This window comes from Asterias amurensis, chromosome 17 (genome assembly GCF_032118995.1).
Source record: "Asterias amurensis chromosome 17, ASM3211899v1".
In the NCBI taxonomy this organism is placed as follows: Eukaryota; Metazoa; Echinodermata; class Asteroidea; order Forcipulatida; family Asteriidae; genus Asterias; species Asterias amurensis.
Genome location: NC_092664.1, coordinates 2,763,554 through 2,788,272, shown reverse-complemented (window position 1 = coordinate 2,788,272; position 24,719 = coordinate 2,763,554). Strand labels below are relative to the sequence as shown.

At 38.8% G+C, this 24,719-nt stretch overlaps 1 protein-coding gene across 4 annotated transcripts in view; it reads right to left on the bottom strand.

Moving 5' to 3' along the window:
* The window catches only part of LOC139949476 (uncharacterized), a 49,539-nt gene that overhangs the window by 15,408 nt on the left and 9,412 nt on the right, over positions 1–24,719 (bottom strand). For 2 of the 4 annotated variants that reach the window (XM_071947829.1, XM_071947831.1), the window contains 7 exons: positions 21,310–22,932; positions 18,601–18,694; positions 7,103–7,264; positions 5,902–6,032; positions 3,967–4,228; positions 2,518–2,852; positions 436–574 (listed from right to left, as the gene is read on the bottom strand). In XM_071947829.1, the coding sequence (XP_071803930.1) occupies positions 436–574; positions 2,518–2,852; positions 3,967–4,228; positions 5,902–6,032; positions 7,103–7,264; positions 18,601–18,631 (1,060 nt within the window). In that variant the 5' untranslated portion in view covers positions 18,632–18,694; positions 21,310–22,932. Of the gene's footprint in view, positions 1–435; positions 575–2,517; positions 2,853–3,966; positions 4,229–5,876; positions 6,033–7,102; positions 7,265–18,600; positions 18,695–21,309; positions 22,933–24,719 lie in introns of those variants that run through there. The other 2 variants (XM_071947832.1, XM_071947833.1) reach the window with 2 other exon arrangements.

Here is a 24,719-nt window from a genome sequence, read left to right as displayed (position 1 = left end):
CGCGACGTAAGATGAAAACCGTTCAATTTTGAGTGATACTTATGTGTGGATCATTATATTCTACATTTAAAAGATCTTCCCAACCATATGCATTTCATGACAAATGGTTTCAAACGCTTTTCATAGACAAACTCGTTCGATCCAAGGCAATGTGTTCCTTTAATCGCTCAGCCACAACACTACAGTGTACTTGGTCTAGTAATCCTTTGTGGGAAAGTGTGACATTTGAAATTAGGGGCGCACCCCTTCTTTTTTCGATAAGTGCACTGGGTTCTTTTACATGCGTTACACAACACATGGGAGCAACTGCTTTACGTCCCATCCGAAGCTTGTCATGTTCCAATTAATTGAGGGAAATTGTGAAACCTACTTGTAAACCTGTTATTGAGAACATTTATGCTTAGCACATAAACAACAGTAAGTGCTATCACATACCTCTGCAGCCAAGGAGCTCAATGCGCAGTGCTGGGTAATTATCCCAGGCTGTTGGTTTGATGCGGATGTACCGTGCTTGAATAGGCTGCTTGAATATATTGGTAACTGGGTTGTCTTTATCAGTGTTGCCAACAAACGTCTTTCAATAGAATCAGATATGGACATGATCATATAATGAGTTAATCAGGGAATAAAAGGATAGCGACAAGGTCTTAAACGGCCGTTTAAAACTGGTAGGGTCAGGGCTGTGTGATAAAGGCCCAAGCCAAAGGCCACGACCTTGCAAGGTTTTTAACGGCCGTTTAAGAACGAGACACTACTCTTTTACTTCCATTCATAAATGCCATTATGGCATAATAAAGTAGGAAACTGAGCTCTGTACGTGTGCTGCATTTTTTGAGACAGTTTTCAGATATGCATTCGTGCACATAGTAATGCATCCTCGTATTCATGGGCTAATGGCGCGGCGAGATCAATCACCCCAGGGAAAATGGTTGTGCGCTAACCCGCACAAATGCGTTCCGAAAACAACCGGTTATAAACAGCTCCAGCTCCATTATCAACTGTTTAAACTTCCCCACGTGACTTGTTTTCCACCAATAGGAATAGGAAAACTGTCTGGGGTATTTATGAATAAGGGAATAAAAGGGTAGCGACTCGTTCTTTCACGGCCGTTTAAACCGGCAGGGTCTTGCCGTGTGATGAAGGCCCGAGCCAAAGGCGACGGCCTTTATCACACGGCAACGACCCTGCAAGGTTTTAAACGGCCGTGAAAGAACGAGTCACTACTCTTTTATTCACATTCATAAATGCCTTTTTGGTTAAAAGGCGTAATAAAGTAAGAAACTCTGTAAAACTTATCTGTTTCCTTGAGCTCTGTCCATGTGTTGCATTGCTATGACTGAGACGTCTCTATTTCTGACAGTTTCTGGCTCCGTTCGTGCGCATGCGCGTATAGTCTTGGTGCAACGCGTTCTTGTTTTCCTTTCACACACAGCATGGCAAACTCACCGACAGCACCCGCAACAAGAAACGTCTTGCACCAAGACTAGCGCGGAGAATCCGCTCACAACCGGTTATAAACACTGGTCATTATCAACTGTTTTAACACCCCCACGTGACGCGCTTTCCACCAATAGGAATAGGGAAACTGTCTGGGGTATTTATGAATATTACATAGATCATGAATACTGAGGTACAGCTTCATCAAGGTGTAATTTATTTATCTATAAACACACCCAACAGCACAATTAGCACCAAAAACAGGATGGATAGGAAACGAGAAGAAATGTTTAGTTTTAGATGTGGGAGGAAAACCCCAATGGGGAAAACCCATGCAATCAGGTAGGGATTGAAAACCCAATCCACATGCAAGGCTCAAGTCTGGGGTGGGATTTGAACTGGGGTCCACAACGATGAAAGGCAGGGAAAGAAACCTGATTCCCTATTTGTTTATAGACCGATCCAGGCGCGCAAGTCCTGGGCGCCGCCATGCGCTGCGCGCCACTGCTGGGGTGTCTTTGTGCCTAGTTTTGTGCATAAAGACACAAGAAAATTGTTTTCCTTTTCACTTTTTATGGGAATTGAATGTCTTCCTCGACAATCTATGAAATTTCCTTGATATGGCTGCTTGATATAACAACGTACTACATTCTTGATAAATTTTTAAAATTAACCAGAAAGTAAAATACTGAAATTCTGACAAAATACCTTGCCGATGTAATGCATTTTAGCGACTATTATGCAGTTTTCGCGTCTTTGACCCCTAACTCGCCTAAGACAAGCACCTTTTTCAAGATGATTCCGCTTTTATTTTGTTGCAGATATTTGTGGTCAGTGATCTACGTGGTATATCTGGATTTCCTGTTAAGGAAATTGTGTTATTCGTTGAGGAAAACATTTAATTTCCATAAAAATGAAAAGAAAAAACGACTTCCTCATGTCTTTGTACACAAAACTAGGCACATGTATGTACACCCCAGCAATGGCGCGCGGTGCTCAACACTTGAGTGCCCGGTGCGCTTCTGGATTGGTCTATAAGGAGTACATGTTGGGATGTAGGGTGCCTTTCAATACTCTTACCTGTGGAGTAGAGGTCCCATCATTCACATACAGCCATGCAGTGCCATCAATGCTGTATTGTACCTGGTAATGTGTCACATAGGAAACATACCAGGTAGGTGTGGTATGTACGTGACCCTGTGTGATGACACCCTCAATCTGGACAGGCTTTGTACCCATAAATACTTGAAGCCAGGAACCCTGGTGTTGTCCTTCAGCTGGAACCCAATAGCGGCTCAGGTTCAGTCGGGCATTAATTGGCTCAAAATACGTATCAATGTGACTAGATACAGTGATTCTATCTTCAGGAATACTCCTGTCTTCCATTCCGAGTTTATGTCCGCAGTACCTACCCACTGAAATCAAACACAAAGGAACAGACTTCAAATATATGATAACATTCTTGATGTCATTGTGTTAAGAGTAAATACTTATTATTGCTCATTGCCAAAATTCTTTTAAAGGCACTGGGCACTACTGATAATTGTCGAAGACCAGTATTCTTACTTGGTGTATCTCAACATATGCATGAAATAACCATCCTGTGAAAATTTGAACTAAAATGGTCGAGATAATAATGGAAGAAAAAACACTCTTGTCACACAAAGTTGTGTGCTTTCAGATGCTTGATTTCGAGACCTTAAAATCTAATTCTGAGATCTCGAAATCAATTTTGTGGAAAATTACTTCTTTCTCGAAAACTAAGTTACTTCAGAGGGAGCCATTTCTAACAACGTTTTATACTATCAACAGCTCTCCATTGCTTGTTACCAAGTAAGTTTTTATGCTAACAATTATTTTGAGTAATTACCAATAGTCTCCACTGCCTTTAATGGGGCTTATATTTGTGCATTTTTATGTCAAATTCTCAGGGTCAACAAAAGACACAAAGGACTATGACCGGAATTGAACCTGTGATATATGGAGTAGCATAACGTCTATGCTGTATAATTCAACATGTAATTGCAGCATGGATGGGGATCACACCAGAGTTTAATATCCAACTTGGGAAGTAGAAGGGGATGCGTTTATTTTAGTAGTAAACTTAGCTAGTAAATTGAAAGACACTGGACAGCTTGAGTAGAATTGACCAGTCTTCTCACTTGGTGTATCTCAATAATGCACAAAATAACAAAGAATTTGAATTTGGTTTTCCCTCACAACATGTATACTCAGTACTTTCCTGAGGTTGTGTGAAAAAATCACGGGCATGTTACTTGGTTGGAATTCTTACCAATTAGACCAACGAGATTGCCCAGAGGCTAGATGCAGTTCCTATTCTACATTTTAGCAGTGGGTACTGCAACAATTTAATAAATGTTGAATTTGCACAGAACTCGGGAAAGTACTGAGTGTGCAGGGCTAACACACATCAGTGTTAGGGTTAAACCAAATTGAATTTCAGTATCAGTTGTTTGAGGTTTCTGGCAGTCCTCCATGGCCATGGTAAAAAAACAAATGTATCATTACCAGTTCGTTGTGTACTGGAGTACCCAAAAGACAGGGTGTAGTCGTCTGGTTTGATGTAAAAGGGTGTCTCTTCCACATAACTGGTGGCGTTGTGTTCGTTGGTGAGGTCCACACGGATTGTCCAGTTCCCTTCAGCATCAGTCAGCTTATGTAGAATCTCATTGCCAAGCCAGAACTCACCATCCATTGACCCAAAGCCATCCTTGTAATCTGCCAAACTGCGTTTGAAATTGACTGATCCATCATAGCGCCGCTGGATCACCTAGGGTAAAAAAAGGTATACAATCTTATAGTGTATTGTGAATAGGCCTTGGTAACTAGTGAAACTACTACTCGACTAGTCGCACATCAAATAGTCGTGACTTTGACACTAGTCGCGCAGCCCTGTAGTCACGACTAATTTTTAATTTCAAAGATGCATTGCGTCATACTGTTTGCCACAGGCGCACTACAGAAAAAGTCACGCTGAAAGGATTAAAGGATTGTCACTGATGTCTGATTGTGCTTCTTAAGTAAAATAATGTTATGCTGTTGTGAATAGTTGTGAGCAACACAATTGGTTCACCAAACTGGTAGTTGCAAATTTTTTAGTAGTCGCAAATATTTTTTTAGTAGTCGCAACTATTTTTTTAAGTAGTCATGGCAGCACGGTTAACTGAGAAGCTGAATCGATATCATGACTCGACGCTGTGTACCCAGGCTTAGTTGTGAAGATCAAATTTAGTTTCAGATTTATCTTCAAAATTTGGTTAACTTTGAAATCTTTGACAAGATAAAAACAGTTATAGACTTCAGTATGAATTTTGGGATATATTATATTGTAGTTGATGTCTTGGTAAATTGACGCAAAGAGTAAGGCAAATGTCAACTTCATTTTTGTGATGTACTCATTTTCCCATAAATAAAGACCTCATTTGAGTGAGGGAAGAATTTGAAATCTCTAGCCTCAGCTCCTAGTTAAAGCCATTGGACCCTTTCGGTTCAGACAAAAATAAAAAAGTTCACAGATTTACAAATACATTACAGGGTTTACAGAAGGCAATGGTGAAAGACTTCTCTTGAAATATTATTCTATGAAATGCTTTACTTTTTGAGAAAACAGCAAAACAATATAATTTCTCGTTAACGAGAATTACGGATTTATTTCAAACACATGTCATGACACGGCGAAACGCGCAGAAACAAGGGTGGGTTTTTCCGTTGTTTTCTCCCGACTCCGATGACCAATTGAGCCTAAATTTTCACAGGTTTGTTATTTGATATAGAAGTTGTGGTACACAAAGTGTGGGCCTTGGACAACACTGTTTACCGAAAGGGTCCAATGGCTTTAAATAAGTGGAGTCAGGTAGACCAATTTTTTTATATTTTTTTTTACTTATATACTTTTAGATGACAGGGAGAGCAGACTTGCAAAGCGTCTGATTTTCATGCTTGTGAAATTTTGTAAACAATGAATGATAGAATGATAGAATGAATGATAGAATCCTACTTGAGTAAAGTATAACTTGATGTACTTTCAGATCTATCTTCAAAATTTGGTTAACTTTGCAAAACTTAGACAAGATTAAAATAGTTATAGACTTCATATATGATTTTGGGTGTGGGTTCGAATCCCCAGTCATGACACTTGTGTCCTTAAGCAAGATACTTAACCATTGCTTCCTCCTTCGGATGGGATGTAAAGCCATTGGTCCCATGTGTTGTGTAAACACATGAACATGTAAAAGAACCCAGTGCACTTATCGCTAAGAGAAGGGGTTTGCCCCGGTGTTTCTGGCTGTGGCTGCTGTATGCGCCCTAGCACCTTGTAAACCCATATAAGGTGCTACATAATTGGTTCTCAGAATTCATCACTTCAATAAAAATCTATCTTTCTGAAAGTTTGTATATATACTCAGCGCCTTGAGTACCTTGTTTGGTAGATATTGTACTTACAATCCAGCCTGTATCACTCTTCATATCACAAAACACCTTTCTTCCTGTATCATTCTGGTAGGGGTAGATAGTGTAGATACCGTCTAGTTTGTGACCAGCATCCAACAAAGCCTGACAATCTGTCAATTTCCCTGAAGGATTAAACATAATATGGGATTATATGGTGAGGTATCAATGGGTGCACACGATTAGCTTCCTCGGGTCGACCCCGGTGTGCTCATCCGGGTATCCCAATTGTGTTTTTTTTTTTTTTTTTTTTCAGGACGAACGTGGGCAGATAATTACCCCACGTTCGTCCTGGAGAAAAAAATCACTCATACCTTTTCGTGGTGACGTCAGTGCACCTCGGGCACTAGATCTACAAGCTTATCAAACGCACCAAAATTATATTTGGTTTGCGGAAACACCATGTGTATATATCTACTTGCCAGGTAGAGTTTGTTCTTAGAGAACTTTCTTGCTATATATTCTACTACCGCGGAGTAGATTTGTTTCGGAATTTTGTAAGACAATTCTCAGTTCTGAAAAGAACTGTCCTGCTCTTTAACTACTACCTGAAGGTAGAAAATCAACCGGAGCTACATGTAACTACATGTAGTACTTAAGCTTATAGGATTGTTTTTAACCGCACTACCATGGAGTGAGTTCTTAATTGGTCCAAACGTTAAGACTAGCTTGCTCTAGTCATCATCAGGAGACTGAAGAGATAGGAAAGAAGTTGGCCTATGTAGTTATACGGGGTTCAGGGGTTTCAGTGTAGAGTCAGTCAACACTCTGATTGGTTCTCCGGAAAGGAGACCAGGGGTGGATTTCACAAAGAGTTAAGACTAGGGGTGGGGTATGCAAGTCGCCATACACAAAGTGTAGGCTACAATCCATTATTTTTTCAGGGGCCGTTGCCACCTACTTCTGGGGTTACCCCCTTTACAGTCCATACGGATGTAGGCTTGGGTGTCATCATCAGAAGCTTGGTTGGTAGAGCATAAAGCCTCCCCAACTTTACGAGGCAACCATGGTTAAGTGTCTTGCCTAAGGACACAGGTGTCATGACTGGGACTCAAACCCACACTCTGCTGATCAAACACCAGAGCTTGAATCCGGTGCTCTTAACCTCTAGGCCATGACACGCCAAAATTAAGATTAAATGATGAAATATACATATACATATTCAAGATGATTGTCTAATGCTCCCAGTACTAACCTTTCATGGGCCCAACTTGTTGAGTAGACTGACATCGGTTCCGTTTTGGTACCTGTTTCATGACTTGTGTGACCCAGTGTTGACCAGGAGTATAACCATCAGGTGGAGGTCCGAAGTGATGAACTATCATCTTACTCTCAGTCAATTCAAGGATAACTGAAACTAAACAGTGTCAAGTGATTGCAATCAGTCGGTATCAGTTGGCCACTGTTGAATCAGTGCTACTTTACAGGTGCAAAGCATGGACAATAGAGAGGTTTTGCAAGTCTACGGATACACATACAGATACAGATACGTCGACACTTTGTGTGTTCACGTCATGCGTATCTGCGACTATCGCACTTTGCACACACGTTAGCATTGGACATACAGTAGCTCATACACGTCGTAGAAAAATGGGTACTGTTTTGCAGACATTTAGTTGCCCCAGATCAAAAACATTTCCCATGGAGTTGGTTTCACTCGTACCGTGCTTGATACAGATAGAAAATTGTTTAATTTGGAAGCAAAACGATGAGAAAATGCAGTGTATAAAACACAGGGTATCTATCGGTCATGCTTGTGGTGAATGCGAGCGCCATCAAGCATGTCAATTGACACATACCTATATTTTGCAAAACAAAAACCCACACGCGACTGACGTGAACGGGTACAGTTATCATATCCAGATTTGTATTTGTATCCGCACGCTTGCGAAACCTCTCTATTAACATCTGTTCTAAAACAACAACTTGATGGTTGCTACATCAGATTGCTACGTCTTGTGCTTGGTGTCGGGAGGGAAAAACACATATCCAACACAGATCTCTGTCTCGGATAAAGTAGGCACTTGAGGAGTGTCCCTATCACATGGACCAAAATTCTTGTAAAGAAACCAAGTTTCCAAAATGGTTTCAGACATAAGTAAGAGCGATGCATGTGACAGGATACAATTGTTGCACGCTGAGACGGGATCCATGGCGTTTTGTACACCCGAGGGAGGAAATAGCACCTGAGGCGAAGCCGAGGGGCCATTTGCCACCGAGGGTGTACAAAACCCATGGACCCCAGTCACTGCGTGCTACAATTGTTTTGTTATACCTTGGTAACATTGTTATTACTCTTCTCAAAGTTCTGTTGTCATCTTCAAACATTATTAAGACGGAGCAATACATAGATTAATCATGATTTAATAAGCAGACGAACAGTTCAAATAAGAAACAATTCTTCACCTGTTCCCTCGAACCTGCGTGTGTTTCGTACAGCGCTGGAAATCAACCAACGGTGGGAACGATCAAGGTGATGTACACCCGTGTACATCACTTTTCATGTTACCCGGCGTGCTGTGCATTACGCGTAGCACGGCAAGTGAGTCTTCTCAGTTGGTGTATCTCAATTTATGCACAAAATAACAAACCTGTGAAAATTTGAGCTCAATTGGTCGTAGAAGTTGCGAGATAATAATGAAAGAAAAAATACCCTTGACACACGAAGTTGTGTGCTTCAGATGCTTGATTTCGAGACCTCAAATTCTAAATCTGAGGTCTTGAAATCGAATTTGTGGAAAATGACTTCTTTCTCGAAAACTACATTACTTTAGAGGGAGCCGTTTCTCACATGTTTAATACTATCAACAGCTCCCCATTACTCGTTACCAAGTAAGGTTTTATACTAATAATTATTTTGAGTAATAAATTACCAAGTGTGTCCACTGCCTTTAAGGACATGTGGTTCAGGAGATATGATTTTTGTTTTAGGAATGTATGTTTGAATTACCATAATTTGACACCTGATGACATCACAGTGACAAAAATGTTTTTGTTTATTTGCAGCGTCAGATTTTTAGAAATCGCAACATTTATTCGATTGAGGTACGTATAAAGATAAATTAATTGAGTCAGAACCAGTGATATAAAATAGAAAAATGTAACCTGTTCTGTTTCATGGAATATCTATGGATGTTATTTCAGTTATTTGCCTCGGCGGTTTGTATAATAATAATTTAGGTATTTATATAGCGCCTTTAGCACATATCAAAGCGCTGAACAATAAATAAAACAAGAACAAAGCAAGGAAGATAAACAAAACAGCAAAGGATTAATGACGAGGCTGACTGAAGAAGTAGGTTTTGAGTTTTTTTCTTTTAAATGGCAGTAGAAGATGATTACCTGATGAGTTTGGGTAATTTGTTCCATTTGTATCCATTTATTTACAGTCATGTGTTGTTTGTATACTTCAATTTTTGTTAACAATTATGTTTTGTTTGTTTAACCCTTTGGTGCACAAGGCGGTTGCTAGCGACCACCCAAAAACATGTCAAACAGTCATAACTTAAAAACTACAGCCCCCATATATACCGCCCTCATTCGATTGTTTAGAGCGTTCAACAGGGGTGCCATTGAAAAACTTTGAGAAAAACACTGATGGTTAAGGGTTAAGTGCTCAGATCCAATATTAGTTTTGATTTTTCAAAAATCTTCACGATATACCGGCATATTGGGGATGTTTACCCGACGTTATATCGCCAGTTAATATTCTCAATATTGTCCAGGCTTATTCCAGTACATGGACAATTTCAAAAGAAAAAATACTCTGTTGATGTCTCTCTAGCAAACCATGTCAGCCTTTAATTAAGTTGCTTTCAATTATAGTGCCGGGAATCCTCAGAAAGGTGTGTAGTTTGTTTCCATTAAACATGATTTCGCTGCTCAAATTATAAATGCAAGACTGCACAGCCTGTCACATCAAGGTTAGTCAGTTACATGTATATACTAGAGGTTGAAGGGATACCATACTGTTAGTTTTGGAATAATAATAATTCATCTACACCATATAGTATTTTAGAAACAAGCTAATAGTAACATAAGAAAAAACACCAAACTGGGCCGTCTATGGGGTGCCGTTGATCGATTAATTGTTAAGCATTTGTGACTATCAGATATGAACCCAAGAAAGTGCCGTCAAATTATTTTGTGGTGTTCCATGATTATATACAATCAATCTAAATTAATAACGAAAAAAAAAGTTTTTTAAATCATGGTTTCTAAACAATGAAAACTGATTCATCATAAAACATGGTTTATAGGATTTGAGGCATTGCATGGGGAGGTTTGTGGTAACACCATGTGTGTGTCTACTTGCCAGGTAGATTTTGTTCTTTGGAGAACTGTCTTTCTTTATATTCTACTACCGCGGAGCAGATTTCTGGAATTCGGGAGACTTCTCAGTTCTGAAAAGAACGTCTGCCCTGCTTTTTTAACTTCTACTCGCGGCTGAAGGTAGAAAATCGGCCGACTTTAGCTTCAAGTGGATTGTTATTTAACTTCGCTACCGCGGAGTGAGTTCTTAACAGGTCTCAACGTTTTAAAGACCAGCTTTTTGGTATTTTCCATGAGTTCATTTCCCAGTTTTGATAAAATGTTGTGCAATTCCTACTTGAACAAGGATCTAACCATGCTGCAATAAAAACAGCTTCACAAAGTGTAGATATAAGGCTTCTTGTTTTCAATTTGCCCAAATGTTGCTAAAGAGTTTTTAAAAATCATACTTTCTAAATAGTAATTTACTGAACAGTTATATAAAATCTACACAAAATTTCTGTTGACACCAAAAGCAAGTTACACCATTTCAGATATTTTGGAGAACAAAAAACCTCAAACCAGTGGCCACCAGCTTTGGCTGATTGCAGTTTAGGCTGTCACATTAATTGGGTTCTCAGGAAACACGTCCATGAACATATGATATTCCGTATGTGCCCAAAATGTAAGAGATAACAAAATTCAAATGATCCATGAGAAATGGCAATATGTAGCTATCCCTAATTTTCCTTTTTTTAAAGGCTGCCAGCTTTGTAGTTCATTCAGTTGCTTAAAAAAAAACTTTGTCGATGTCTCTTTGGCAAACCATGCCAGCCTTTAATTAAGTTGCTTTCAATTATAATGCCAGGAAGGTGTATAATTTGTTTCCATTAAACATGATTTCGCTCCTCAAATTATAAATGCAAAACTGCCAAGCCTGTCACACCAAGGTTAGTCAGTTATATACTAGAGGTTGAAGGGATACCATACTGTTGGTTTGGGAATGATAATAATTAGTTCATCAACACCATATATTTTAGAAACAAGCTAAAAGTAACATAAGAAAAAACACCAAACTGGGCAGTCTATGGGGTGCCATTCATCAATTATTGTTAAGCATTTGTGACTATCAGATATGAACCAAAGAAAGTGCCGTCAAATTATTTTGTGGTGTACCATGATTATATACAATCAATCTAAATTAATAAGGAAAACAAAAGTTTTTTAAATCATGGTTTCTAAACCATGAAAACTGATTCATCATAAAACACGGTTTAAGGATTTGAGGCATTGCATGGGGAGTTTGGTTTGCGGTAACACGTGTGTGTCTACTTGCCAGGTAGATTTTGTTCTTTGGAGAACTGTCTTGCTTTATATTCTACTACCGCAGAGCAGATTTTTGGAATTCGGGAGGCTTCTCAGTTCTGAAAAGAACGTCTGCCCTGCTTTTTTTAACTACTACTCCCGGATGAAGGTAGAAAATCGGGCGAGTTTACTACTTTAGCTTGTAGAGGAATGTCATTTAATTTCGCTACCGCGGAGTGAGTTCTTAATCGGTCTCAACGTTTAGACTTCAACAAGCTTGCTCTCGTCATCGTCAGAAGTTTACAAACCATGACAATTTAAACATCTTCAAACAAAAAATGCTGAAGTGTTTTAAAGACCAGCTTTTTTGTATTTTCCATGAGTTCATTTCCCAGTTTTAATAAAATGTTGTACAATTCCTACTTATACAACGATCTAAACATGCTGCAACAAAAATAGCTTCACAAAGTGCAGATATAAGGATTCTTGTTTTCAATTTGCCCAAATGTTGGTAAAGAATTTTTAAATGTCATACTTTCTAAATAGTAATTTACTGAATAGATTGTATAAAATCTACACAAAATTTCTGTCGACACCAAAACAAAGTTAACAGCATAATTCTCACGTTGCTTCTTGCTGGAAAAGTTATTTTCTGTTTACACCATTTCAGATATTTGGGGAACAAAACACCTCAAACCTGTGGCCACCAGCTTTGGCTGATTGCAGTTTAGGCAGTCACATTAATTGGGTTCTCAGGAAACACATCCATGAACATACATGTATGATATTCTGTGTGCCCAAAATGTAAGAGGTAACAAAATTTAAATGATCCATGAGAAATGGTAATATGTAGCTGTCCCTAATTTTCCTTTTTTTAAAGGCTGCCAGTTTGTAGTTTATTCAGTTGCTTAAAAAAAACTTTGTCGATGTCTCTTTGGCAAACCATGCCAGCCTTTAATTAAGTTGCTTTCAATTATAATGCCAGGAAGGTGTATAATTTGTTTCCATTAAACATGATTTTGCTCCTCAAATTATAAATGCAAAACTGCCAAGCCTGTCACACCAAGGTCAGTCAGTTATATACTAGAGGTTGAAGGGATACCATACTGTTGGTTTGGGAATAATAATAATTCATCTACACCATATAGTATTTTAGAAACAAGCTAACATAAGAAAAAACATCAAACTGGGCGGTCTATGGGGTGCCGTTGATCGATTAATTGTTAAGCGTTTGTGACTATCAGATATGAACCAAAGAAAGTGCCGTCAAATTATTTTGTGGTGTACAATGATTATATACAATCAATCTAAAGTAATAAGGGGAAAAAAAAGTTTTTAAATCAACCATAAAAACTGCTTCATTATAACATAGTTTAGTCTAAGTAGGGATGTACCAGAACCTAAATTAAAGGACGTACGGAAACCTAAAAATATCGTCCATGAGTGTGCAGTAGGCCGCATCTGATAAGCCTGTACGTGTCACACGGGTACCTAATTATTCCATTTGGCGTACGCCCAGTTCTGAATAATGAGCAATGAACAGTGCACTGGATAATAGAATTCAATCGGAACGTGCATTCAGCTCCTTAGATACTTGAGTTGGGGTTGGGTGTATGTGGGGTGTACATTTACTCGAGGGACACACATGAAGAAATGAATGTAATCAATAAATGAACACAAATAAAAAAAATTCACACAAAGCATAAGTTGAAGGTATTGAACACGTTTGGTATTGTCAAAGACCAGTATTCTCACTTTGTATATCCCAACATATGCAAACAAGTAACAAGCCTGTGTGAAAATTTGGACTCAATTGGTCATTGATGGCAAGAAAAAGCTGAAAAAAACACCCTTGTTGTTAAATAGTGTGCTTTCAGATAGTAATAAAAGGCTTCTGGTCAGAAGTCTTTGAAAATTTAAGTAAGAATTTACCTCTTTCTCAAAAACTGTGTTACTTCAGAGGGAGCCGTTTCTCGCAATGTTTTATACTATCAATAGCTCTCCGTTGCTCGTTACCAAGTAAATTTGTATGCTGATTTATATTTTGATTATTTACTAAACGTGTACAGTGTCTTTAACAAGCTCACCAACAAAAGTAAAAAAATAAATAAAATAGCGCAAAATGGACCAAAATGGCTTAAAATTGCCCCCCTTTGGTATTGCAGGCGATTGGCGGCACTAATTTTTAATAAACTCCTGGGACAATCCCTGGAGTTTTTAACCCCACCGTCACAACAGCAATCGTTCTCACTATCCCATTTTATATAGGTAACTTCCGGGAGTACTATTTCAAAAGGAATATGCACAGCCGTTTAACACTTACGATCAAACCCAATGAAATACTTATGGTGTGAAAAGGGCTTTTCTTAGTAGTTCAAAAAGATCGACCAAAGGTTCCCGGGAATATCCCGGGAATAACTACAGTGCGAAAAAGATTCATGAGATTCTACACTTCACTCATTTCAATTTGGCGGGTTGAACCGAACCAACGTCATGTGGTTACACTTGCCGGGGCTCTAAGCTGTCCCACTGCACATGACTACATTGTATCTCTTCTGTCAAGAGGTATGCCCATCCTTTGTGTGCCACAATTGGACAATAGGGCTACAGCTTAATCTGGGCCTGGTCGTGGTGCACCCTTCAAACCGCCTCTCGGACAATAAAGATTTGCATACGTTCCAGTAATGAGGGGACAGGCAGTGCTGCTGGTGCAAGAGTATCGAGTGACCAATCAACATTCTGGTTACCATACGTCCTATTTAGGTTTCCGTACATTGTACGTCCTTTCGTTTAGGTTCTTGTACATCCCTAGTGAGACGAAAATTATTTAAGCATGTAAAATGTATTATCGTGACATTGATTTAGTCAATTCTCAAAAACTAAACCACCACAGCAACTAATATTTTAAGGTACACTTTCTACTATCATTATCTTCAAACGGTGTAAGTTTAATGTAAATCTGCGGACATTGTGTTTTGTGTTAGAAAAAGTACCTAAATCTGTTAAGCATTTCTTACACTGACCTATTTACTTGGCATACCCATTGTCTATTAAATGTTTTGTAGTGCCATTTCTAAAAGGCATACATGGCTGCAGCAGCAATTTCGTGTTAACAAAATAATAAGGGAATGTTGCCCTTAATAAACTCTTTTGTGTTTCTCTGGCAAACCGTGGCAGTATTTAATGAAGTGGCTTTCGTTTATATAGTGCCATCAAGCTTTGTAGTTTGTTATCATGGTACAATTACGCTCTTTTCTCTAAAGGAAAGACTGTCAAGCTTTTGCATCAAGGTTACTCACTAATAAGGTTGAAAAAGGATAAGATACTTTTGGTTTGGGGACCTAATTCATTTACATACACCACATTATATTTTAGAAACAACCGAAAAAAAAATCCCCCCAAAAATCACTGAACTTGGTGGTCATCATGATTCATTGTTGTTATGCAACAAAAGTTTGTTTTGTCAAAGACTTTTTCAAAATGTTTTCTTAATTTAGTTTCAGAATCTTTATATATTTTCTCACTATAACATTATTTGAACACGCACAAATATTTGATATTACTGGTAAGAACTTGATATTAATAGAAATAAGCAAGGGTTTTTTTTTTTAATTTTTTATAATTACTTCTTCAGACAGTCGGAGAGAAAGAAACCAATGACAAACCAGTGAGTTTTGATGGTGAATTCTGTTAATCATGTCGCTACGACTACTGCAAAAATAGTCACGACTACTTCAGAAATAGTCGCGACTAAGAGTGTTTGGTGAACCAATTGTGTCCCTCCTGACCATTCATGCCAACAAAATATACTTACTAAACCACCTTGCATCATGTGAACAAAACAAAAGTTGTGACTAGTGTCGTACTGTTTGAGGTGAGAACTAGTCAATAAGTAAATTTCACTAGTCACCCAAGCCTAGATAAGAGTGATGTGAGAAAAGGGTGTCATTATAGAATCGGCAAAGTGTGCCATCTTCTAGACAAGCAATCTACAGAGATTCTGGTCCACTCATTTGTAAGCTCTCTTCTGGATAACTGCAACTCTCTCTTGTTTGACATTCCCAAAAAAGACATAGCTAAACTTCAACGTATCCAGAATTCCGCTGCCTGTCTCGTTTCACGTTCTACTAAGCGCAAACACATCACTAAGGTTCTTAAAGAACTGCACTGGCTTCCCATCTCTTTTAGAATTCAATACAAACTCCTCATCACTACTTTTAAAGCAATCCATGGTACATGCCCCAGCTACCTGTCTGACCTCATCATCCCTTATGTACCAGCCCGTCCACTCCGTTCATCATCACAACATCTCCTCACCATACCATCAGTTCGAACTAAATCCTTCGGTTCAAGGACTTTCTCTAGCGCCGCCCCCCAACTTTGGAACTCTCTTCCCGGCTACATCCGCTCTCCACAGAGCATGGAACAATTCAAAACTCTGCTCAAATCCCATTTGTTGTCTATTGCCTACTGTTCAGTTTAATCCTTTCGTTTGCATTTTGTTAGTGTATTTTTTTTTAATTGGTTGCTTTTTTGTTTGCCTTTTGTTTTTTGTTAAGCGCATTGGTATTTCTTTCAGTTATGAAATGCGCTACATAAGAATTAGCTATTATTATTATGATTATTATTATTATTATTATTATTAATATTATTATTACTAATAAACCATCTCCTTTTCACCGAAGATATCCCCCTTTTAAGCCTGCCTCATTCACTAATTAATTACTTTTTTTCCCCTCTTCCCGCCCTTGATATTGTCCTTTGTGCTTCCATATTCGAGTGGTAAAACCAGTCCCTTCCCGTCAACCCCCCACATTTTGTCTCCCTGTTCATCGTTCCCCTTGCTGTTTTCTGTATGCTATCTAACTCCATTATGTATTTCCACTTCACTGCTTATGTTAAGTTATGTTACACTCAGTTAACTGTTCATGTTTGTTGTGTTGTCATTTAGCCTGCCTTCGAGAAAGATTCTGCTACAAACGACGTCAGGCCATTAACTATTTTTGTCACTATAGATTACATGAAGTATGTTGAGTTTTCTGTGTTGTACAGTATCCAAGTTAGAGTAGTTTTTCTATATGAAAATGAACCTCAAGTCCTCTTAAAATCTCTTGTGACTATGCATATGAAACGTGTCTGTCACTCGCTAACCTTAAGATTGGGGGGCTACAATTACATGTACATGTAGGTTGTGGATACATTAATTTGCAGGTACAAGTTTAATGCTACATTTAGGTTGGGCTGATAAATAGGTAAAAGTTTGTGGCTATATTTAAAGGAACACGTTGCCTTGGATCAGTTGAGTTGGTCTTTGAAAAGTGTTTGTAACTGTTTGTTATAAAATGCATATATTAGAAAGATATTTTTAAAGTAGAATATAATGATCCACACAAGTATCACTCGAAATTGCGTGGTTTTTCTTTTACTTCTTCCTCTAACGCGGTCGGCCATTTATGGGAGTAAATTTTGACTAGACCATAAATGGCCGACCGTGTTAGTTCGCAAAGTAAAACGAAAACCACGCAGTTTCGAGGCAAATTTGTGTGGATCATTGTATTCTACTTTTAAATCATCTTTCTAACCATATGCATTTTATAGCAAACGGTTACAAACGTTTTTCAAAGACCAACTCGACCGATCCAAGGCAACGTGTTCCTTTAAAGTAGGTTGGGCCGATCTGGTACAAGTTTGAGGGTACATTTAGGCTGGGCTGTTATATAGAGATGTACAAGTTTATGGCTACATTTAATATAGATACAAGTTTGGGGCTACATTTAAGTTGGGCTGATATTAGGCACAAGTTTGGGGCTACAATTAGGTTGGGCTGATATCTATAGGTAAAAGTTTAAGGCTACATTTATGTAGGTTGGGCCAATATTTAGGGACAAGTTTTGGGCTACTTTGGGTTGGGCTAATTAGGTACAAGTTTGGTGCTACATTTCGGGGCTGTACGCACCTCTGTGGTTTTTCTTTCATGTTATTTTGACCTACATTGTATCAGGCTCAGATGTAAATGAATATTACCCAGTGACCATGGCCCTGCTTCAGCATTGACTTGTTTATATATAAATATGAATGTGTAAAAAGCTAGATTTTAAAAATGATTCTCCATTACTAATATGAACTAACAACAACATCAACAAAATTTAGGAAGCTGTTAATTATTAAGGCTTTAAAGTATCCAATCACTCATACATGTAAAAGTTTCCAATGCCCATGCTGCAAGTGATGCAAAGCAGTTCAAGTCCTGATTGACAACATGTATTTTTTCTTCTGCAAATTGAATTTTCTGTTGCACAGGTTCTGCAAGTACTTATAGCGACAATTGAAGTAGCACAGATTTCATTAGAGAATTAACCACTGCCTACTAATTAATTATCATGAATATAAATATTATATACATGTATGTCCACAGCTTTGTACAACAAGAACTCAAATGCAAGTTTGTATTAAAGACACTGGACACTATTGGTAATTGTCAAATACCAGTCTTCTCACTTGGTGTATCTCAAAATGTGCACAAAATAACAAACCTGTGAAAATTTGTTGCAAGATAATAATGAAAGAAAAACAAACTTGTCACACAAGGCTGTGTGCTTTCAGACATGTCAGACATGTCAAATTCAAAATCTGAGGTCTCGAAATCAAATTCGTGGAAAATTACCTCTTTCTCAAAAACTACGCTTCTTTAGAGGGAGCCGTTTCTCACAATGTTTTATACTATCAACAGCTCTCCATTACTCGTTATCAAGTAAGCTTTTATGCTAATATTTATTTTAAGTAATTACCAATAGTGTCCACTACCTTTAAAGTCTGCTTAAAGTCACAGCACCTAGGAAGGAATCAACTTATTACAGATGACTGTGCGTGGCAAGAATGGTTCCCAAGACTGACTGATCTGGGCCCAATTTCATGGCTATGCGAAAGCAGGGAATCCTGCGCTTACATCAAGCGTATTTTAAGGATTAGCGGAGAAATTTGGCATGTGCGCATGCGTACTCCAAGTTACTACTCATTCTACGCTTAAACAGCTAGCACAGAAATTTCCTTGGTGATCATAAGCGCAGAATTCGGCGGTAAGCAGAGCCATGAAATTAGGCCTAGTAGATTTGGGTAAAGAAAAAACACGGGACTTACCACCAAGAACCAGGAGTAGAAATGGACTCATGATGTCCGCTCCTCCAAAGGAAACAAACTGTATCAGCAGAGACAGTCAGAGCTCTCCACCCTCCTTAGGAACAACAGAAAAACAATTCTATCAACAGAGGCAGTGACAGTTATGGGATCTCCTTAGAAAACAAAAGAAACAACCCTTTTAACAGAGGCAGGCAGCAACCTAAAACTGAGCGAGTTTGGTTTATGTGTTGACCAAACAGCTCCTTCCCTTGCACTGAGTTGTTATACATGCACCTATCCCCCAGCATGTAAAAACACCCTCACACATTGCTTGTGTATGCCTGTGTGTCAACCAATCACACACGGGTGTGTCGTTGTTGTATTATTATTTTTATTTATTTCCACATTTCACAAAGTACAGTAACAATACTTTACAAAGAAAAATTTAGCTACAGAAAAATAATCAAATTAACATGCTTTACAGAACTACCTGTATGCCTACAGGCTGAAACAGCAACTTCAAGGCAGTGGACACTATTGGTAATTACTCAAAATAATTATTAGCATAAAACCTTACTTGGTAACGAGTAATGGTGAGAGGTTGATATGATTGTGAGAAACGGCTCCCTCTGAAGTTACGTAGTTTTTGAGAAAGAAGTAATTTTCCACGTATTTGATTTCAAGACCTCAAGTTTAGAATTTGTCGAGGTCTCGAAATCAAGCATTTGAAAGCACACAACTTTGTGTGACCAGGGTGCTTTTTCTTTCATTATTATCTTGCAACTTAGATGACCAATTGAGCTCAAATTTTCACAGGTTTGTTATATTATGCATATGTTGAGATACACCAACTGTAAAGGCTAATCTTGGACAACTACCAATAGTGTCCAGTGTCTTTAAGCGCTGGTCCTGTATGAAGATGACTGACAGAAAATTTGGATACAAGGAACATGTGAAGAATAGATGAGGGTAGATTGGGTAAGGAAAGGAAATGGGTAGAAGAGGGAAAAGCAGGGAATTAGGAACAGAGACAACCCAGTTCAAGCTGGCCATGATCAACAAAAGGGTACTTAAAGGCACTGGACACGTTTGGTTATTGTCAAAGACCAGTATTCTCACTTGGTGTATCCTAACATGCATAAAATAAACCTGTGAAAGTTTGGGCTCCATTGGACATCGAAGTGGCATGCGAATAATGAAAGAAAAAACACACTTTTGCACCATTTTGTGTGCTTTCAGATGCATTTAAAAGGCTTCAGCTGAGGTCTTTTAAAGGGAAAGTACACGTTTGGTTATTGTCAAAGACCAGTCTTCTCACTTAGTGTATCCCATCATAACCATAAAATAACAAGCCTGTGAAAAGTTGGGCTCAATTGGTCATCAAAGTTGCGAGAAAATGATGAAAGAAAAACACCCTTGTTGGACGAATTTGTGTGCTTTCAGATAGGAATAAAAGACTTCTAGCTAGAAGTCTTTTATTATTTAAGTGAAAAATTACCTCTTTCTCAAAAACTATGTTACTTCGGAGGGACTCGTTTCCCACAATGTTTTGTACTATCAACAGCTCTCCAATGCTCGTCACAAAGTCAGTTTGTAAGTTAATATTTGTTTTGAGTAATTACCAAAAGTGTACCTTCCCTTTAAATATTTCAGTGAGAAATTACTTCAAAGAGAGCCGTTTCTCACAATGTTTTATACAATCAACAGCTCTCAATTGATCGTTAACAAGTAAGTTTTTTATGCTGAACATCTATTTTGAGTAATAACCAATAGTGTCCAGTGCCTTTAAGAAGCACCAAAAAGTTCACTGTGGCAAAAATACATCATGTACCATGTATATTCAAACATAAACGATTACTCAAGAAGTTTAAAGTTTAAAAAAAATTGCGAAAAATAATACAGCGGGTGGGGAATGGTGGGCATTGAAAGGTTTCACTTTGGCAACAACACTTTAAAGGAACAGGAATACTCAAGAAGTCAAAAAAGTTATGAAAAATAATGCAACAAAATTTTCAAAGAAGAACGATTGCTCGAGAAGCTAAAACAAAACATTTTTAAAAAAATACTGCGAGTGGACACAGACAGCTTTTGGAACATCGGCAAGAAGTTGGATTTGAAACTTTGCATGGTGGACATACGATATGGAAAGGTTTGCGGTAACACCATGTAATGACTATGTCTAAATGAGTTGGGGTGGTTTTGAAAAGAACTGTTGGTTTCAACTCTGAAGAAGTGGTTACAAATTTATAGTTATTTCTCAATATTGCTTCAACATACTGTACAAAGAATTTTTTTTTAAAGGGGATGCGGTCAAGCCAAATGAGTTTTTTTTCTACCCAGTTATTTTTTTATTTTATTTTTATACATTTATGAGCAATTAATCTATGCTTTCATATTGTTAGAACCTTCAAAATTTGATACAGTAGAAACACAAAGAGATAGTACAACAGAATGAAACTGCAAAAAAAGTTGTTTATTGAACAAACATCTCTCACTTTGCACCTTTTTCTTTCGATGCTAATTTAAACCCCTTTTTGATGTTATATCAGCTGCCAATATAAAATAAGTAAGTTTTGGCATCTAAATTTCCAAACAAAAATAATTTTTGGAAATTTTGCCCATGTTGGACTCATTTCATGTCTGTTTCTCCGTCATGTCCGTAATGATATTTGCAACAAACAACTCATTTAGCCTGATCTCATCACATAAGCAGGGGGGTTTGAAACTTACCTCATCTTTTTTGTTATCCGATCCTGGAGTAAGACATCAACAAGATAGGCTGTCGTCGTTCGGAACTCTACCCCAAGAGGCGGTGCGAAGTATGCCTTCAGTAAATAATTTCGTCTTCTTCTTGATCAGTTGGCACTGAATCACGATCTCCAATGGCTGTCCTGATCTCAGCTGGAGAGGTGTTGCGTCCTTGTAGAAGTGCGCCCTTCTAGTGTTATACTGCTAGGTTGAGGTGACGGCCATCTTGGATGACTGAGTTTACATGACATGACATGACATGACATAAAGATGAAAGCATTCTGATCAGTTTACTTCTGCGTCCACGTAGGTTGGCGTCTGCCCACCTTGTTGCCATAAAGATCATCTTCATTGACTACAATGTACATACATACGTATGTCTCTCCAACCATCTCTGCTATAGACCTTATGCACATGACATCATTTCAGTACGGCGCCCCCGCATTGAGGTCAAAAGGAGGTTGTTCATTGGCCAATCTATGTGCGTTTCGATTGTTTCGTCACCGTTTGACCTTAAAAGATGGCGGCTGGATGACGTCAATGCATAAGGTCTATTCCCCATGGTGATAACTGGCATCTCTCCTGTTCGAACCACCTCTTTACATGTATGTCATCTGTCCAACCCCATTACTAGTCTGCCTCTGCTTTTCTTCCCCTCCATTCTTCCCTGTACTATCACGTCTTCTCTGCCATGGTAGTAACTGGCATTTGTACTGATGCGGTCTACCTCTTTAAATGTCATCTGTCCATCCCATTACTGGTCAGCCCCTCCTTCTCTTCCCCTCCATTCTCCCCTGTACTATTCCATACACGAGGCAATAACCAGATTTCCAAAAGGATGACTGGAGTAGAAACAAGCTCACTGATCGACTGAGCCCTCATCATCATCATGGTGATGTCCGTGCACGAAGTGCATCCATGTGCGTACAGGCATTCTCACTGTTTTTTGTTTTGTTTTTTTCCTTAATTGTTCATTTCCATTGTTCGGCTTGTTAAGTGCATGACTTGGTGAAGTTGCTTTGTTCCAATACCAACCCTCCCCAGGTCATCAGAGAGTTGCTGTTTGTAGGTGCGCATACTGTAAATGCTCCACCTCTAGGTTAGGGTTTGTTTTGTTAATTGTTCTTTTCCATTGTTCGGCATGTTGAGTGGCTTGGTGAAGTTGCTTTGTTCCAATACCAACCCTCCCCAGGTCATCAGAGAGTTGGGTTCTGTAGGTTGGGTCATCTTGTCCAGGAATATTGAGAGAGGAGTACCATGCCTACTTGCGTGTCCGATCAGTCGTAGTCGTTGCTTGTGTAGAGTCATTGATGCTGATGTGACATTGCTTCGTTGATAAAGTTCAGTACTGGTGATGCGTTCTTGGTATCTAATGTTGAGTGCGTATTGAAGCAAAGCTCGACGGGATGCGTCGATGGTTTTCTCCAGCGCATCCGTTAGCAGGCCCCGCTACAGACTCAATGCACGTGATGAACCATTTAACCAATACAGATGATCACTTGCAGAACAGGTTCGCACTATGTTGAGTTTTCAGCACTCCACCCATTCCAGATTGACTGAGCCAAATATCAGGGGCCCCCGATAATGTCTGGAGTAAGGAGTTTCCTGAGAAAGGAAAATACAAACAGGTTAAGTTTGCAGGTTGGAAAACATATTTCCGGTGATTTGCCAATGAAGATTTGTATTGCACAAGAAGAAAGGGCAAATAATAGCATTACATGTATGTGACTGCTTTGCCAAGCACATCCGTTGATGATAATATTTTGCCACTTCAAGAGCACTGACTAATGAAAACACAAATAAAAAACAAAATGGTCTACATGTCACGTGATGATAATTTTGACACGTGGTGCGATAAGTTGCGTCCACAGACAACACACGGGGCAATCAACCTCAGCGATCTCTGGGTTCTATTTATGCACACATTTGATTTGGGGAAGGCACACACGTGCAGTAACTGGGTAAGCTGATGTACTTGAAGAGTGTAAGAATGAATTTTGTTTCCGGTAGGCAGTTGCAGCTCTGGAACCCTAATTGCCACGAAAAAATTTGGACACCCTGTTTTTCAAACCGGTAAAATTTGGAAACCCTATTTTCAAATCTTGGCTAAGAGCCTGTTGGGTAATGGTCGAGTAGCTGCTTTGATGTTTCCCAAGTTAATATACAGTAAGGTTTGCGGTAACACTGTGTAATGACAATCTCTAAGTGAGTTTGGGTGGTCCTAAAAAGAATCGTTGGTTTTATAACTTGACGTTTCAATTAGTATGCTCTGATCGTCTTCTTGAGAGCATATTGATCAAAACGTCGAGTGGAAACCAACGGTTCTTTCCCAACTCATTTAGAGATTACTCATTATTACATGATGTTACCACAAACCTTACTACATGTACATACCCTTTTTCCACCATGAAAAGTTTCAAATCCTATCGTTTCCCAAAGTGTCACATGAAAGGGCCATTAAAGAATGTTGAATAAAGTAACCTTAATTTAGGAGAACATTCCCAAACCATGAGGTGGGGTTGGGGGGGGGCATCAGATAGATTAAAGACACTGGACACTTTTGGTAATTGTCAAAGACTAGTCTTCACAGTAGGTGTATCTCAACTAATGCATAAAATAACAAACCTGTGAAAATTTGAGCTCAATCGGTCGTCAAAGTAGCGAGCTAATAATGAAAGAAATATAACTTTTGTCACACAAAGTTGTGTGTGTTTAGATGGTTGATTTTGAGACCTCAAATTCTAAATCTGAGGTCTCAAAATCAAATTCGTGGAAAATTAATTCTTTCTTGAAAACTTTGCACTTCAGAGGGAGCCATTTCTCACAATGTTTTATACTATCAACCTCTCCCCATTACATGTAATCAAGAAAGATTTTATGATAATAATTATTTTGAGTAATTACCAATTGTGTCCACTGCCTTATAATTGGCAACCCACTCTTCAAAGAGGCCTTGGTGCCCTTGAAATTTTCCATTAGAAATTTACAATGTTCTCATAGAAGTGCCCTTTACCAAGGAGAAAATGCCTTGGTGTCCCTGCCCTTCCAAAAATGAAGCATCGGGCCCGAGTATCAATATACACCAGCTACAGGCCTGATACTTCACGGAGGCAATGGAGGCGATTGCCTCCGTGCCCCCTGGTCATTGCCAACATGTAGGTCCACTTGAAATTCTCCAGTAGAAAAATTTAATTTCCTCACTGGGCGCCCTTTACCTAGGAGAAAAATGCCTTGGTGCCCTTGCCCTATAAAAAAATGACTCGCCTACACACCTGTAGCTACATCTAAGAAAACATTCCCTCATAATAATGATTTGGTCAGTTTCCTTTATTTTAATAGTCAGGTGCATATGTTTTGTATGTGGATGTCGTGCCGAGTGGTTAAGAGCATTC